Source organism: Aphanomyces invadans, assembly GCF_000520115.1.
Source record: "Aphanomyces invadans strain NJM9701 unplaced genomic scaffold supercont1.30, whole genome shotgun sequence".
NCBI lineage: Eukaryota > Oomycota > Saprolegniomycetes > Saprolegniales > Verrucalvaceae > Aphanomyces > Aphanomyces invadans.
Window position 1 is genome coordinate 406,645 of NW_008580175.1, and position 14,224 is coordinate 420,868.

At 55.2% G+C, this 14,224-nt stretch overlaps 5 protein-coding genes across 8 annotated transcripts; 2 read left to right on the plus strand and 3 right to left on the minus strand.

The window, feature by feature from the left end:
• The first annotated feature begins 256 nt into the window (after positions 1 to 256).
• Positions 257 to 2,628, plus strand: H310_11232 (hypothetical protein). The gene is made up of 7 exons (XM_008877817.1): positions 257 to 747; positions 803 to 860; positions 914 to 1,140; positions 1,203 to 1,375; positions 1,445 to 1,945; positions 1,996 to 2,296; positions 2,350 to 2,628. Exons 1-7 carry the CDS (start codon positions 289 to 291, stop codon positions 2,422 to 2,424), a joined length of 1,794 nt encoding a protein of 597 aa, XP_008876039.1. The 5' UTR covers positions 257 to 288; the 3' UTR covers positions 2,425 to 2,628.
• Positions 2,629 to 2,803: 175 nt separating this feature from the next.
• H310_11233 (hypothetical protein) lies at positions 2,804 to 4,940 on the minus strand (the record flags this gene model as incomplete). Its single annotated transcript, XM_008877818.1, has 3 exons — positions 2,804 to 2,882; positions 3,355 to 3,646; positions 3,698 to 4,940. 3 exons carry the CDS (start codon positions 4,938 to 4,940, stop codon positions 2,804 to 2,806), a joined length of 1,614 nt encoding a protein of 537 aa, XP_008876040.1.
• A 1,088-nt stretch (positions 4,941 to 6,028) lies between these two features.
• Positions 6,029 to 9,810, minus strand: H310_11234. Of its 2 annotated transcripts, none has more exons than XM_008877819.1 (13): positions 9,416 to 9,810; positions 9,303 to 9,369; positions 9,151 to 9,258; positions 8,848 to 9,101; positions 8,520 to 8,769; positions 8,336 to 8,473; positions 8,020 to 8,095; positions 7,599 to 7,933; positions 7,406 to 7,543; positions 6,743 to 7,201; positions 6,518 to 6,691; positions 6,371 to 6,475; positions 6,029 to 6,318 (listed from the first exon to the last, which is right to left on the minus strand). In XM_008877819.1, the coding sequence occupies exons 1-13, from the start codon at positions 9,733 to 9,735 to the stop codon at positions 6,223 to 6,225; spliced, it is 2,520 nt and encodes an 839-aa protein (XP_008876041.1). In that variant the 5' UTR covers positions 9,736 to 9,810; the 3' UTR covers positions 6,029 to 6,222. The 2 variants fall into 2 exon arrangements, with proteins under 2 accessions (XP_008876041.1, XP_008876042.1); XM_008877820.1 differs by having other exon boundaries at positions 6,184 to 6,318; positions 6,746 to 7,201.
• A 1,187-nt stretch (positions 9,811 to 10,997) lies between these two features.
• Positions 10,998 to 12,587, minus strand: H310_11235 (hypothetical protein). Its single transcript, XM_008877821.1, has one exon. The coding sequence runs from the start codon at positions 12,582 to 12,584 to the stop codon at positions 11,043 to 11,045; it is 1,542 nt and encodes a 513-aa protein (XP_008876043.1). The 5' UTR covers positions 12,585 to 12,587; the 3' UTR covers positions 10,998 to 11,042.
• Positions 12,588 to 13,010: 423 nt separating this feature from the next.
• On the plus strand, positions 13,011 to 14,218 carry H310_11236 (hypothetical protein). 3 transcript variants are annotated; one of them, XM_008877823.1, is made up of 5 exons: positions 13,011 to 13,051; positions 13,113 to 13,239; positions 13,290 to 13,338; positions 13,637 to 13,833; positions 13,914 to 14,218. In XM_008877823.1, the coding sequence occupies exons 2-5, from the start codon at positions 13,138 to 13,140 to the stop codon at positions 14,139 to 14,141; spliced, it is 576 nt and encodes a 191-aa protein (XP_008876045.1). In that variant the 5' UTR covers positions 13,011 to 13,051; positions 13,113 to 13,137; the 3' UTR covers positions 14,142 to 14,218. The 3 variants fall into 3 exon arrangements, with proteins under 3 accessions (XP_008876045.1, XP_008876046.1, XP_008876044.1); XM_008877822.1 differs by having other exon boundaries at positions 13,018 to 13,051; positions 13,290 to 13,449; positions 13,914 to 14,188; XM_008877824.1 differs by having other exon boundaries at positions 13,290 to 13,833; positions 13,914 to 14,188.
• The last annotated feature ends 6 nt before the right edge of the window (positions 14,219 to 14,224 follow it).

Sequence of the window (14,224 nt, forward strand, 5' to 3'; positions counted from 1 at the left end):
TCGTCCTGTGCACTGACACTGCTACCACCATTGATGGACTCCTCCTTCCGCAAGATATATTTTTGACACCAGTACAATGGGTGCCTAACTAGCCCTGTCGATACGGCCAGCGCCGTGCATTCAATTGTCCCTGTGGGTTGGATCGTTCGGGTCATGCGCTTTCCACACATTCTCACGACACCTCATCAACTCGTATTATCCGGATATCCGGATGCAGGAGATGGTTTCGCAAGTTGGACACTTCGCGCACTTTTGAAACGGCCCAAGTTGTGAAGGGGCGGCACAAACATGGTGAAGCCCGCGGCACCGACGAAGCAAAAATCGCTAGCTGACGATGATCTGCTCAAGCTTGAGAAGATGGAGCTGTCGGACGACGAGGATGACTTTCAGTACACGAACGTCGACGTCATGGACGATGACGACGACGACGATGAGGCAGACTTTCAGACTGTGCTACGCAACCTGAACAAGGAAAAGGACGTGCCAGCGATTGAAAAGGCGCCGTCACCAGTGTTTAAGGGCCAGTGTGCAAGCTCAACGATTCCACCCAGGACGATAAACACACAAGTGCGACCCTCCGTTGTCGATGATTTCATTCGCAACTTTCTCATCAAGATCAGCATGCCACGCACATTGGACGTATTCAATACCGAATGGTATGAGCTCATGGCCAAGGGAAAATTGAAGGAAGAAGATATCGGAGTTGTTCCGGACATTTATTTACGCAACCAATCTCTTGACGACCAGGTGATGATATTCACGAGGTCACGACTCCGACCCCTCACGACAGATGCATGCACAGGTAAAGGCATTGCGAAAACAGCTCGACGAAACGAAAAAGATTACCGAAAAGGCAAAGGGTACGTGGGTGATGTCGATACAGTCCGCATTCTAGGCTCATCATGTCTTACAGGGACCTGGGACAAGTTTCGCCATCAGCGGGATGTCCACAAGATGCATCACCAGCGCGTCGTGCAAGAGAAGAATTCCCTCATGGACAAAATAAAAAAACTGCGGAAGAATATTGCCGCCTATGAGCCACTGCTGTCCGAGTTGCGCACCAAATACGAAGTTGCAATGAAGGAGAAAATGCTGATGCGACTCGAGCGGGATCGCTTCATGGCCAAAACTGAAGCTTTGGTATGACAACTCTCTTTCAAATAATCGCTTTGTCTTGTATTTCTCATGCGGTTCCATAACAGGAAGCGCAAGTTCGAGCGTTGGAGCTCAAAGACAGTAAGGGAAGCATGAGCAAATCGTCGCCTGCGAAATCTTCGGGAATCAAGAAGACCAAGAAAGGTGACACGAAATTGCCGACAGAAAACGCTTCCAACCCCAACACCGACAAAGTTTTCGATCCCGTGCAAATTAAGAGGCATGGCATCCCTCGTCGAATGCTCGGATGTGGCATAGAACATCTAACCTAACCTCGGATTATGTGCAGGGTCGAATTGGTCAAAGTGTTCCAAGGTCACCAAAATTCCATCGCGGCCGTGGCATTTCACCCCAAAAACCCTGTTCTGGCAACAGTGTCCGACGACGAAACGTGGAAATTGTGGTCCATTCCAACTTGCGAGCTCATCATGAGTGGCGAAGGCCACCGCGACTGGATAGCCGGCATTGAGTTTCATCCTCGCGGAACCCACATTGCGACTTCGTCCGGTGACAATACGATTAAAATTTGGGATTTTGTCAGCGCGTCATGCACTCTGACCCTACAAGACCATGCCCACCCGGTGTGGGAGAGTGCGTTCCACCACGAAGGCGATTTCCTTGCGTCAGCTTCGATGGACCACACGTGCAAGCTGTGGGACTTGAGTACTGGGAAATGCCGCAAAACGTTTCGCGGCCACGTCGACTCGGTGAACAGCGTTTGCTTTCAGCCGTACACGGTTAATATCTGTACGGGGTCTGGTGACAAGACTATCTCGATTTGGGACATTCGGTTCGTCCGTGCTTGTGTCACATCAATCGCTCAAGTTTGGCTGTGGATAGGTCGGGTCTGTGCGTCCAAACATTCTATGGCCACCAAAACACGTGCAACAGTGTGGCGTTTTCGACAGCGGGAGACACAATTGCATCCTGCGACGCCGACGGATTCATCAAGCTGTGGGATGTGCGCATGGTCGCCGAGCGAGCTACAATCGACGGCGGCCAGCAGCCTTTGAACAGCGTCGCGTTCGACAAGAGCGGTCAAGTGGTAATGGCGGCAAGTGACGACGGCATGATCAAGTTGTGCAACGCTAAGACGTTCGAATACGTGTCCGACTTGAAAGGTCACGACGGTCCTGTACAGGTAACATGCACGCCTTCTCTACATGGTTAGTCTTCACATCGGGGTTTTTCTAGTGTGTCAAATTTGACCCAGCTGGTCGGTACATTGCATCCGCCAGCTCGGATTGCACGTTCCGTTTGTGGTCGTGAGTGTCCTGCCTGTTCACGACAGAAAGTCATTCATTTATAAGTATCGTTTGTAAAGCTTGAAGTGTTTGCATCGTCCAGAAGCAGTGCTTGGTTCAAGCACGTTCGTCGTAATACATGGCTTCACATGGCTCCCGCGTCGTGGCACCAGCCACATCTAACACTTCGAGGATGTAGTCGGAGGGGGTGGCGTTTTTCCCGATGACGTGACGCCACCACGAGTACGAGAGAAACCACCGATTGGGATAGGGAACTGCGTGGCTCCGACCGGACGAAGATGATGATGACGGCCAAGGCAAGACATGATCCACCAAGTCATAACCTTGGTTGCGTTGCGTAAGGAAGATCGCTGCGATTCCAAGCGGAGACAACACTTGGACATTCACATCGCCGACGTCGTCTCGGAGAGATTGGTCAGAGGAGCAACGGCGCAGATCACGTCGTGGGGTCGGCGCACCGCCCTGACGAGAGGTCACGAAGCGTGTGTATTTTGCGTCCACACCGTCACGCCGCACTTCAAACGACTCGATGAACCATCCTGGTGGGGCGATGTAAAACTCCAGCGCATCCGTTCGAACACCTTGCCACGGAAAAGCTCGTTCCGGCGAATGCAAGCCCAGACCGCAAACGATTCCATTCCCATCTCTTGCGACATCAAGCTGGACAATTTGCTCATGGGTGCGCAACGGTATGTCGTCGACGTTGGTCCATTTCCACGTGGGAAAACATGACGTGTTGACAATATGTCCCGATTTTGTAGTTGACGCACCGCGTGGCAGTCCAGGTAGCGATCGAGGGATACTGTCCATTGCGGCGATATGTGACGCTGAACATGTCTTATCATCCGGTAACCCCATATGAAGGGGTGCGATGGATACGCCCAGTCGGCCAATGCGACGATCCCCCAGTGTTCCTTCCAACGCGTGAACGTACATGCCGTGCGGCGCGGCAAGTCGAACGGGCGGTACGTCGTTTGCATGGCCAAACACTTGGGTGGATCGGGTGGACGTGTGCAATTGAATCCCATCCACCCATGCCACGGCGTGCACAGTCACCGCCACGACAACTTCACCAGTGGCAAGACAAAACAGCATGTCGTCCCCGCCGTCCTTGTCTGGAGCGATGCGGACGTCGCCAATGTCAAGAAGCAGGCCCATGTGGATGCAACCCTTGCTGATGGACACTTTGAACGGGCGCTGGGGGCCGTCCATGTAAGCAAGTCCGGCTGGACCAAGCAGATTATGGCGCCACTGGATGGAAGGCCCATTCCGTCTACCTGCAAAAGCATGTGCGGGCGATTCCCGCCGCAAGAACGGCGAGTGATGCAACTTGATTGCATTTGTCCGATGCCACCTTGCGCCGCCCATGTCTTTCAAGGGTGCCCCATCCATGCCAAACAGACTGAGAACACGATGGAGATCGTCGCCACCCCGACTCATGATAAATCCCGGTGGCGAGTGGCCTAGACCGAAAGCATGCCCCATCTCATGCAAAAGAGCGCCAAGCCCAGTAGTGTACAAGCCCCCCATTGTTCCACGATGGCCGCTGTCGTCCATCAGGTATGACGGAATTCTTGTGGTGTCCGTAAGCTTTTTCACGACGTCGTGGACGCTGGATGCCCACGCGTGGAGACCGCATCCACCAAACAGCGCCACACGCGGCGTTCCATCGGCTCCCACAGCGGCGTGGCCAACAGCACGGCGAGTCATTGCGTTGTAGCGGCAACAACCCGTCACTACGACGTGGAGTAGGTTCGAGTCTGTCGCGTTGGGATTGAGTTCCCGCCGAATGACCCGAAAGATCTCTTGGTCGTCCAAGGCTGCCATTGTGGACGTGGTTAGTTCTGGCGTTGACCAAGCATCCACGACTGGCTGTCCGAGTGCATCCAACGAGTCGAAAGCAAACGTGTGCGGTGGCAGATGGTGCGCCGATTGCAGCTGAGCCATGATCGTCTGTAGGAGGATCGCGTTGAACTGGAGTATAGATAGAGCTGCAGTGAGGCTGTTGTCGGAGCCAAGAGGAGCGTCGATGGTCCCATTCGTGTCAGGGCAAGTCTGGAGGGTGAAGCGAAGCCGAAATGGTGATATGGTTGTGGTCGAGCTCGATTTTTCGAGGGATGTCAAAGGAGGGCGGTAAAGTAGCGAATTCAAGCAGCGATATGATGGCAACATAGGAGACCAAAGCTTTACGAAATGAAGCCCGGGAGATGGGAGATGAATGAGGGCCTTGAAGTGACCACTTGGCAGGGTGACAGCCCAGAGCGTGACGATGTACTGGATTCGAACATAAAGCACCGAACACGACGGAAGTGGAAGAAGCGAAGGCATTCGCTTAGGGAAGTCCACGTTCCCTTCAAGCAGCACCAGCGGGTGGTCCACAACGGCTTGGTCCTTGATGCCTTGCACAGCAAAGTTGATGGCGCCACCGTGGTTACACTCCACGAAAGGAGAAGCAAGAGGAATCGTAGAGTCTTCCGTCCACATCACTGCACGGGAGAGCAAGTCCGCATCTTGATGCATGAAGGAGAGTTTCGCGCCGTGGCAGGTTGCAAGCCATGCGACTCTCAACACCACGGCAACCGAGACCATGGCTCCACTGCCGTTGGTCGTTCATCGTGTGCTTTTTACCAAATTTATGGAATATTTTGGAAGAAAATTCGCACATTACCACCATGATGATTGCGCCAGGCGAAGAACCTCCCAACAACGCCACAGACGGTGTCAAGATCAGGAAGGGCAGCGGGTCCATCAGCATGAGGCAGGACATTTGCGCCGGCTTTGTATAACACTCTCCGTCTTACACGTGCGCCTTGACTACCGCACGATGGGACGGAGGTATCTCACTTGATTGAGATGCCGCCGCTGCCTCACGCAGTGTAATCATCATGCGAGAATGCAAAGAGGGGTCAAGGCGCGTCCATCCTGCGGCAGAACTGCACTCGCGCCGGACGCAACTGAAACGACCAGCGCACGTGATACGGTCGGTTGCAGTCATCCGTGGACCCAGTGGCGAGCCAACACCAAGAGAGTGAAAGTCCAAAGCACGGCGACATGCCCGAGTAGGTCCAGAACCACCTCGGCACTGAAGTGACGGCACCGTCGATGTTAAAGCACGATGAGGACGAAGTTTCGACGAAAATCAACGCAACCACGGTTGCAAGCAACCCATGCAACGCCAACGATGGCGCACCGACACAACCCATCGACACCACGAAGTCGACTCCTCCGACCATGCCCAATATGACAGGGGAAGAGAGTTCACTGTACGACTCTCGCATGTGTCTCCTTCGATGATTCACACGGCGGAGCGGGTTGGGCAATGATTCGTTGGGAATGGTCGCCATGTCCTCCTTTACTTCCATGGCGTTTTTTATCACAAGCATGGCTCAAGACGAAGGCGGGGGCGAGTGGCTCCCATGGGGCATCTGCTCTTGATCGTGTCGGCATCGTGTAAGGCAGAGCTCATTTGCTCCAGTTGAAGTGAGAAGCGTCAAGTCACAATGCCGCGGCGATCGCGGAGTTCACGTCCTGTTGTGCATCGAATGTCCTGATCCCTGTGGCGCCACTTGAAAGGACCACAAAAGCATCTACGTCTGTTCAAGGCCGCACATGTGTCGTCAAGTAGGCATATTTTCATGCAGGGAGGAGAGTTTTGCGTCGTGATGTGCGCCGTCAAGTACAGGAAAGCTGCTCGGGGATGCACCTTCCACGTAAACTTACACGTGAAGGCAGTCCAGTGCATGCAAGACATGGTCGACCGACATGACACATGGACGAGACGATCGGTTGATGTTTGTATGCGTTAAAAGGTCGGCGGGAACACATTCACCGTCGCCATGTCTTCGATCTTGGTACCGTTGATCGTAAACTCGAGCTTGATACGCATCATGACAGGTTTCTACAGCCGCATTCCATCGTGTCACGCCTGACCGGCCACTCGAGGCACGTACCTCGCCATGGTTCGAGTTTTGAATCTTGGCCAGCTGCGTGATGCGGCCACCCAAGTTGGCCGGGATGCTCGCGCCACTCGGCGGGTCCATAATCAATCGAATGTACTAGACAAACGTGAAAAGTCCATCGCGCCACTCGATCGGCACCTTTGGAAACGCAGCTTGAAACACAAAGTTGTCCAGTTGGTACGCCGATTTGTTTGTAAACAGACACAGGATGTGCGAAATCGACGGGTCGCTCAAGTTGGGCTTGCTCAGCTCAATGTCCAACGCAAGGCCGTTCTTTTCGTACGCGCGAATGTGTTGGCCGGGGGGCTGTACCTACGTGCACCCATAAGACGTGGTGCGTCGCCATGGATGTCGTTGCAGTACTACAGTCGTGGGTGCCGCAGGTGCTGCGGGCGGGCCTCCGAAAATATCCAGCAATTGAGCTGTCGAAGGCACGACAGGAGCCACCGCCATGGCACTGGGTGGAGCAGGGCCAGACGAGAATAAATCGGCCAATAAATCCACCGCCGGTGTCGCTGCGGGGGGTGCGGGGGCGGCCGTCGTAGGTGCAGTTGTCGCCGCAGATGTACCGAAAATGTCGTCCAAGTCCAACAAGTTGACAGGCGCTGTGGTGGGGGGAGCTGACGACCCGTTCGTCGGTGCGGCTTCATCAAAATCCGCGGACGTGGCGGGAGCGCTGAACGCGAGCAGTTGCGACTGCCGGGTTCGAACGCGAGTCATGTCAATCATGGGCATCGGGGCCAAGATGTCTCCACGAATGCCTGACCACTGGGGCTCCAACAGACCTGCAAATTCACTCGACCGTTGCTGCAAATCCACCGCCTGTGCCAACATCCCACGGGAAAAACAAGATTAACTAGAGGAGGTCAGGACATTCAAGTCGAGCCACGCAACGCCAGCCACACGTTTGGAGGGGTTATCGACATCGCACCATCACGACGAAGAGCGCAGCATTCGCATTGGCACACGTCAACAAGCAAAAGAGATCCAGCTCGCGATGAAAACGAGCTTGCCAGAAGCACTTACCAACGCTGCCTTGTGGGACGTCAACAACGCCCGAAGCGTCGCAATCGAGTCAGGCTGGGTGAGTCGTGTAGTCAGCTTCACGGCCGCCGTCAACCCATACGCCTTCGTCTGGTCGGATGCGTTCGGGTGGCGCACAATCTGTCTCCAGTCACGTGGGTCATCTGGGGTGTGTACGAGCCAGAAGACAACGTACGGTGGAGACGAGATCGACAACGACGGCCTCGTCCACGCGGGTCTTTCCCTGGAGCGTCTCTTCATCCGCGGGGGGATCGCTCCCGCACAGCGCCCGGCCGTACTCGCCAATGCACCACAGACCAACGTGGGCAAGGGCAAGTTGTGACATGTCTTCTTTGAGGGCCCAAAACAACTTGTGCACGACGTACACGTGGAGCGCCGGGTTCTTTTGGATCAGCACGATTAGCGACGACGAAATATGCTCGTCCGGCAAGATCGACCCGGCAATCGACAGCATCGTGATCAGCGTGTCGATATGCCAGCGCTGTGTTGGGGCGTATCGTTCGACGGCATCTACACTCGACAGCACGGGTGGATAGATGCTGGCATCGCCGACGGAGGTCGCAAACTCCATGCACACGACGGGGGGTCGAGCGTACCGGCGATACGCGAGCAGAGTGCGGGCTTTTGGTCGATTGGGGACACGACGAGGTAGTTGAGCATTTCACGCGCGAGCTACACACAACTTGTCAAGCCTCCTCTTCCTCACGACGGCGAGTGTCGATCGATTCAACATGCGCCACACAACTACGATGCACGAGAAATGAACGTGCAATGGACGTCGCTCGCATCACCGTCGTCGAGACCGGCGGCCATGTGAGATAATTGATTGTACAATCGTCGACGATGCAATTCTCAAATGCACCAGCGACGGCCAGAAAGTTCGTGAACGGATGCGGTCGCAGTGAGTCGTACCGCTTGGATGTTGGACTCGTTGACTAGAGCGTAGATGAGCTCGAGAGCGCGCTGTCGGATGGACAAGTCGGGGTCTTTCAAGCAGTCGACGATCGTGTTGCGGTGGCGCTGGACGGCCGGCGCGTCGTCCGCAATCACCTGTACCATCGTGACGACCAAAGCCAACGAAAGGGCGCGCTCCAACCTTGGACAGCGTGTTCAATGCGACGTATCGAATGTTATTGTCGCGGTTGAGCAGGAACCGGCCAAGGATGTTGATCGCGAGCACTTTGAGGCCGCTCTCGCTTTGGATCGACATGATTGTCGATACGCACTCGTACAAGATGGCGTTCCCGGCGTTCTTGGACGTCTCTGTGTTTGTCGCAACTTGGGCCAGCACGTCGTTCATGGCCTCCGACGCCTCTTCGTTGTCTTGACCAAGCAGGCGCAAACAACTAACGGTGCCAAGTTAGCCAGGCGGCGCAGTCTCACAAAGCCATCACTGGCGGATGGACGGAGAGAGACCACAGCACCTGAGGATGTTGACCTGGAGGAACGGATCGACAATCCCAGACACGTCGTACTCGGGCGTGTAGTTGTTGGAAAGCAAGTTGCGCAATTCGCGGACGAGCGCCGGCACAATGCCCTTGAAGTACTCGCCGTGGACCGCGCGGTCAATGAGCAACAGGTCGATGATGAGCTGAACGCCCGTGAGCAGCACGGCGTGGTTCTTGCTGCGTAGAAGATCGAGAATGGGCTCGACAAAGTCTTCCACGAGCTCTGGTACCTAAAGAAGGGTCTCAATTCGACCTGTGCAATGCTCTCGGACACCATACCTGGCGAAACACACGAATGCATGCGAGAGCCGCCTTCTTGCGCAGAAAATGATTGTCGCTCTTGAGATGCTTGTCGATATCGGTGATCAAGTCGCGCGCCATGTCGGGCTTCACATGGTGTCAACACTGGGATAACGAGAGAGATCATTTACCGACGCAATGTTCCCGACAGCGGTCAGCGAGAGGCCCACAACGAACGGATTTGCGTGATTGAGATCGCTACAAGTGACGGGAAGTGGACGTGTCGAGTTGACGAATCACGTACTTTTTCAGCGAGTTCGTGACCAGCGTGAGCACTTCCTCCTGGTCTGTTAAGAGCAGCATCAAGCCGAGGTAGCCTATTCTCTTTTCTGAAAAGTTGTTGGCCGCAATAAGCTTGAGGCATTCCATCTGCCCAAAGTGACTCGGGTAGCCCAACATGTGGATGAACAAGAGCTTGGCAACGTTGCGGTGTCGGTACTGCTTGTCGTTGTCCTTGAACGCTGTACGGATCAGCGCGCTTTCCTTAGCGATCACGGCCCGCTCTTCCGCAGCAGTTTTGCATGCTCGTACATTTCGAATGAGATCTCGAAGTTTGATGCTCATTATCGGGCGTCGATCCAGGTGCGGCGGACAGCGGCGACGGCAGCGTCAACTGACTTTGTGCGGAGATGATGTGCGGTGTCCAAGTGGGACGTTTTGATTGGCTAAAATACATATATCGTCAAATCCAGACGTTTTATTGGCTAAGTGACATCCAGTCCTCGATGTCCTTGGGACACGGGGCAAATAAGTGGGGTAATCCATGGGGCAAATTTGGCCTGGGGATGGCAGAAAGTTGGCGGCTACATGGAATTCTGAAAAAGGTCGGGGGACGAAGATGCAGAGCCGTCTCTCGGGATGGATACAAGATCATCGTGCTCTTCCCGACGGGGTTCATGGTGCAGCTGTACTGCATGCGGCGCACCATGTCCTTGACCTGTTGTGCGCGCAAGGCCCAGCCGCATCACATGCGCCAACTTCCGCACCGCTGGAGACGTCCAAGTCGGGTCATCACAGATGGGGAAAGTTTGGCGACAACTGCGTGAAGTAGTATGTGGTCATTGCAATCGTGAGACTCCCTCGAACGACTAAATGCGCTGGGGGCGAGGCGTGCTGGTCATCGGGGCCGTCGGTCGTATCTCAAGCACATTGTTGGTCCTTGCGATGGTTTCACCGTCGTTGGAGTGGATACGCTTGGTGGATGGAGCGAAGTGACCATCGTCTGTATCGAGTCGTTTTTATCTGGATGTGGCGTGATGCGTATGTTGTCGACCAGCGTCTGGGGGCCGCCCGTCCACGAATGTCGAGCAAATGTGCTGGGGACACCAACGTCGTGCTGCGACCTTTCTTGAGTAGCAGCAATCGTGGCACGACTGCGACCGTACTCCGTCGTACTTGTAACTTTCCTTTGAAAGCAGGACCGACGAGATGCGTTCGTTCCAATGCTGCGCATTTCAAGTCCAGTCACGGCCTCGGTGTACACTCGGACCTCCTCTTTAACTCGTCACCAGTTGTGCCACCATCATGCCATGTGAATGGACGGGCGGTGCGGGAAGTCCATTGCATCGCCAAGGATGCTGCTCGTCCCAAAAAAAACTACTAATAGCCACTTCCACGGACATGCTTCAATCCATTCCCTTCATCATGGTGGCCATCGTCAGAACTCGAGCTCCACCTCCTGCACCCAACCCAGAGCCATACCGTTTGCCACGGTGGTCATCGGCCACCACGAGCTGCGCGTAGTCCTCTCCGCCTGTGTCGCCAGGTTGTGTTGACGAAAGGGCACCCACCAATCAGCTTCGATCTACGATAATACATTCCCATCGGGACCAACGAGGTGAGTATCTATATAGCATTCACGTTTAGGTAGATTAACGGCGACCTCCTCGGCCACGGCCACCACCTCGGCCACGGCCACCTCTGCCACCATAATCGCCTTGTCGTTGACGCTTGTTGCTGTCGGTCTGGACAAATCGCGCACGGCGGGCGGTTTCCGCATCGACCCAGAACGCCTTTTCGTCATCACCGGTCAAGATTTCCGCGCCACCAATCTTTTGGTCCTTCACCGCCATGTCGCCGGACGAGATGAGCTCGACGAGCTTTGTCGCGGCCTTGGGGACATCGACACGGAGTAGCGCTTCCGTCTGGCCCAGCTGAAACTGAATGTACGCGACGACGCCAGTCTCGCCGAGGAGTTCGTTGAGCTTCTCCTTGATCACATCGCGGGACACGTTCGACGGCACGCCCGTGAGCTTGACGATCAGGCCGTTTTCGTAGTCGACTTCAACGGCAGGTTCGTCGCCGACGGTGAGCAAGTGGAAGTGCGGCGTCTTGCCTCCCAATTGCGGCGCGGGTGTCAGGTTTGAGAGCGCTTCGTACACGGCAGTCGCCTGCGTGTTGTCCGTGCAGTTGATCTTGGCGAGCGATGACCCGGTCTGGAATTCGATAAACGGGACACGGACGCCAGACGAACCGAGTGCTTGGACGACGAGATCCTTCACGTCCAACATGCGAACGCTCTTGCCGATCGCTGTGATGCACACATACTTGCGATCGGCATTGTCGACCTTGCGCTTTTTTGAGTCCTTGCGCGGGCGGGCGGCGAGGGCATCTTCGTCCGACACGAGCTCAAACGAGAGCTTCGTGCCAAGGATTTCGACGGGATGAGCTTCGAAATATGCCAGAGCTTCCGCCGCGGCCGACACTTGCTGGTAGAGCAAGTTGAGCTCGTGCAAGTCCTCAAAAAAGTTGATCAATGGCTTCTTAGCGCGGTCGTCATCCCACAGTCCTTCCAATGCGGTCACGGTGTCCTGGAACGTGGCGTCCGCGGGCACACCGGTCGCCTTGAGCATCGCTTGGATGCCCTTTTCAAAGTCGCGCTTGTCGTCGTGGGATAGCGCCAAGTACTCGGACAAGCGCATCTTCTTAGGGTTACGTCCGACAATCGCGATCGTTTTGTCGGCCAGGATAGCGTCCGCGGTCGCTTCGTCTTTGAATTCCACATGCACCACGCCAAAGAAACGACCTGCAGCTTTGACAATGCGCGTGTACGCGACCTTGTCGGCGTCGAACGCTTCGTTCACTTGGTCGATCGTCGGTGGGAGCACGCCAAGACCGCTGAATGCGACAGTGCGCTTGCTAGCGTCTTCGTCCGACAACGTCGCGGCATGGATACGGCGAAGGGCCGTGCGGTCTTCGTTCATTTCAACCACGGTCGACTTTTCGAGCGCCGACGCCAGCACGGCCGCATCCGTCGTCAACGCCTGCAGCTTCTTGAACGTGAACAGGACCGAGAACGGCACGAAGCGGTCGGCATTCTTTGCCGTCTCCGCTTGCAGAAACTTATCCCGGCGAAAGTTGCTGTCGGAGAAGTAGAACTCAACTTGCTTCTGGATCGCAGCAACGTCGGCCATGTTGGGACTTTGAAAAATGGCGAGCCACGGGTGGTGCCGGTCGGTCGACCAATCATTTTGGGGCTATACGGCATCACGCACCCACATTTGGATTCAAGCACCCATTTCCAATCCCTTCGGTAATACTACGCACCACTTGCTCGTTTCAGCCCTTGAAAAATATTTTTCTACCTTCACACCCAACCGCTCATGAAGACAGATGCCGGGAAGGGTTAGTCTCGCCCAGCGCAGCAACGTGGTCAGGACTGACACAGCTCCGACCTTATCTGGAGAAATGGTAAATTGATGTGCCCCTTGGACCGATCTTGAGACATCATGTAGCACACGGCATGGTGTGTGGACATTGTCGATTTTATACGAAGACCGAAATTATCCCACAATAAATATATCACGTTGAGATGATAATACGCACCAATACGAGGAGGTGCACGACCTGCATTCACAACCGCACAAGGCAACGCCGCCAGGTGCGCCGCCGCGACGGAGAGTTCCTGTGGCGTAGACAATCTTATGGGGTTGTGAGCGTAGTGAGAGAGAGGAGAGAGCGATATCGATGTCGAGCCGAAGCAATGCTGCATCTGTTCCGTTCATGATTACGGCCAAGATGAAGTACGAGCTCAAGACTCTCGGATACAAGGACGAAGACATCCACAAGGTACACGGACTGCCGGTCCATGGAGTTGCTCATCTCGCATGGATGTGTAGATGAAGGTCGACGAAGCACATGAGATCCTAGACACGGGGTTGCGAAAAGGTGAAGTCAAGAAAAGGAAACCTGTGAACGCGACGAAAACAGCGTCGACGAGGGCGCCGACGGTGGCGGCCCTGCTCGTCACGCTCGCGTTGCTGTATTTTGTATTTGCCAGTGCGTCGACGAAAAAGTAGATTTGTTGGCACAACACTTCCAATGTATCGGCGCATGCCACGTCGTGCGTTCGATGGAGGAGGCACCGACCGTGCATGTGCTGCTGCAAGGCTTCGTGCATGCATCTTTAACCGCATTCGAATCAATATGTTGAACGTGAATGTCATCATGTTTTCTTGTGTTGTAGACGTCGACGAGGGCTTGATTCCGACATCGTCGGTCGTTGACGTGGGCCAGCCGCAGTCGGTGGGTCGTGGCAAGCCGTCGTATTGCACATCAACACCAGCAGCCTCGGCATATTCTACGTCCGTTCCTTTGATGGTGACGGCTGGAATGAAGCGCGATCTGCTTCAGCTCGGGTACTCGGAGGCAGACGTGAACAAGGTAAGACCAGCGTTTCACGCCCCAGAGTCGTCGAGTTTTTGGTGTGCCCGCTGCTTGGAATGTCTCAATGCGGCGTCTAGATGCCACCACACATCGCCCATCAGATCCTCGGCGCCAAGCTCCGCAAGCGACACCAGCCGTCGTCCTACACGACTCGCCCGTCGTCGGCCATTCCGTCGTCCTTTCCACAGCATCCAACGGACTCGCCGGCCGACGAAAGCGACGACGTCGAAGTTCCGTTCTCGCCACGGACCATCGCAGGCTGCATCGCGCTGACCATCGTGATCCTCCTGCTCCAGTTCTCCTAACGATACACCTCCTTCGAATGGACACAAACGAATCTCGACAACAGTCGTCCCTCTGGTCTTTCCACTGTCGAGAACGCCGGTGA

Excerpts from the sequence above, each read along its gene's own strand:
- H310_11232 (XM_008877817.1), top strand. The coding sequence starts at position 289 with ATGGTGAAGCCCGCGGCACCGACGAAGCAAAAATCGCTAGCTGACGAT. Across the intron at positions 861-913 it reads GATTACCGAAAAGGCAAAGG|GGACCTGGGACAAGTTTCGC; the intron begins GTACGTGGGTGA and ends CATGTCTTACAG. Across the intron at positions 1,376-1,444 it reads GATCCCGTGCAAATTAAGAG|GGTCGAATTGGTCAAAGTGT; the intron begins GCATGGCATCCC and ends GATTATGTGCAG.
- H310_11234 (XM_008877819.1), bottom strand. The coding sequence starts at position 9,735 with ATGAGCATCAAACTTCGAGATCTCATTCGAAATGTACGAGCATGCAAA. Across the intron at positions 8,096-8,335 it reads ACGAGTCCAACATCCAAGCG|CTCGCGCGTGAAATGCTCAA; the intron begins GTACGACTCACT and ends AGTTGTGTGTAG. Across the intron at positions 7,202-7,405 it reads CGTCCCACAAGGCAGCGTTG|GCGGTGGATTTGCAGCAACG; the intron begins GTAAGTGCTTCT and ends ATGTTGGCACAG.
- H310_11235 (XM_008877821.1), bottom strand. The coding sequence starts at position 12,584 with ATGGCCGACGTTGCTGCGATCCAGAAGCAAGTTGAGTTCTACTTCTCC.
- H310_11236 (XM_008877822.1), top strand. The coding sequence starts at position 13,138 with ATGTCGAGCCGAAGCAATGCTGCATCTGTTCCGTTCATGATTACGGCC. Across the intron at positions 13,240-13,289 it reads AGGACGAAGACATCCACAAG|ATGAAGGTCGACGAAGCACA; the intron begins GTACACGGACTG and ends ATGGATGTGTAG. Across the intron at positions 13,450-13,636 it reads GCTGTATTTTGTATTTGCCA|ACGTCGACGAGGGCTTGATT; the intron begins GTGCGTCGACGA and ends CTTGTGTTGTAG.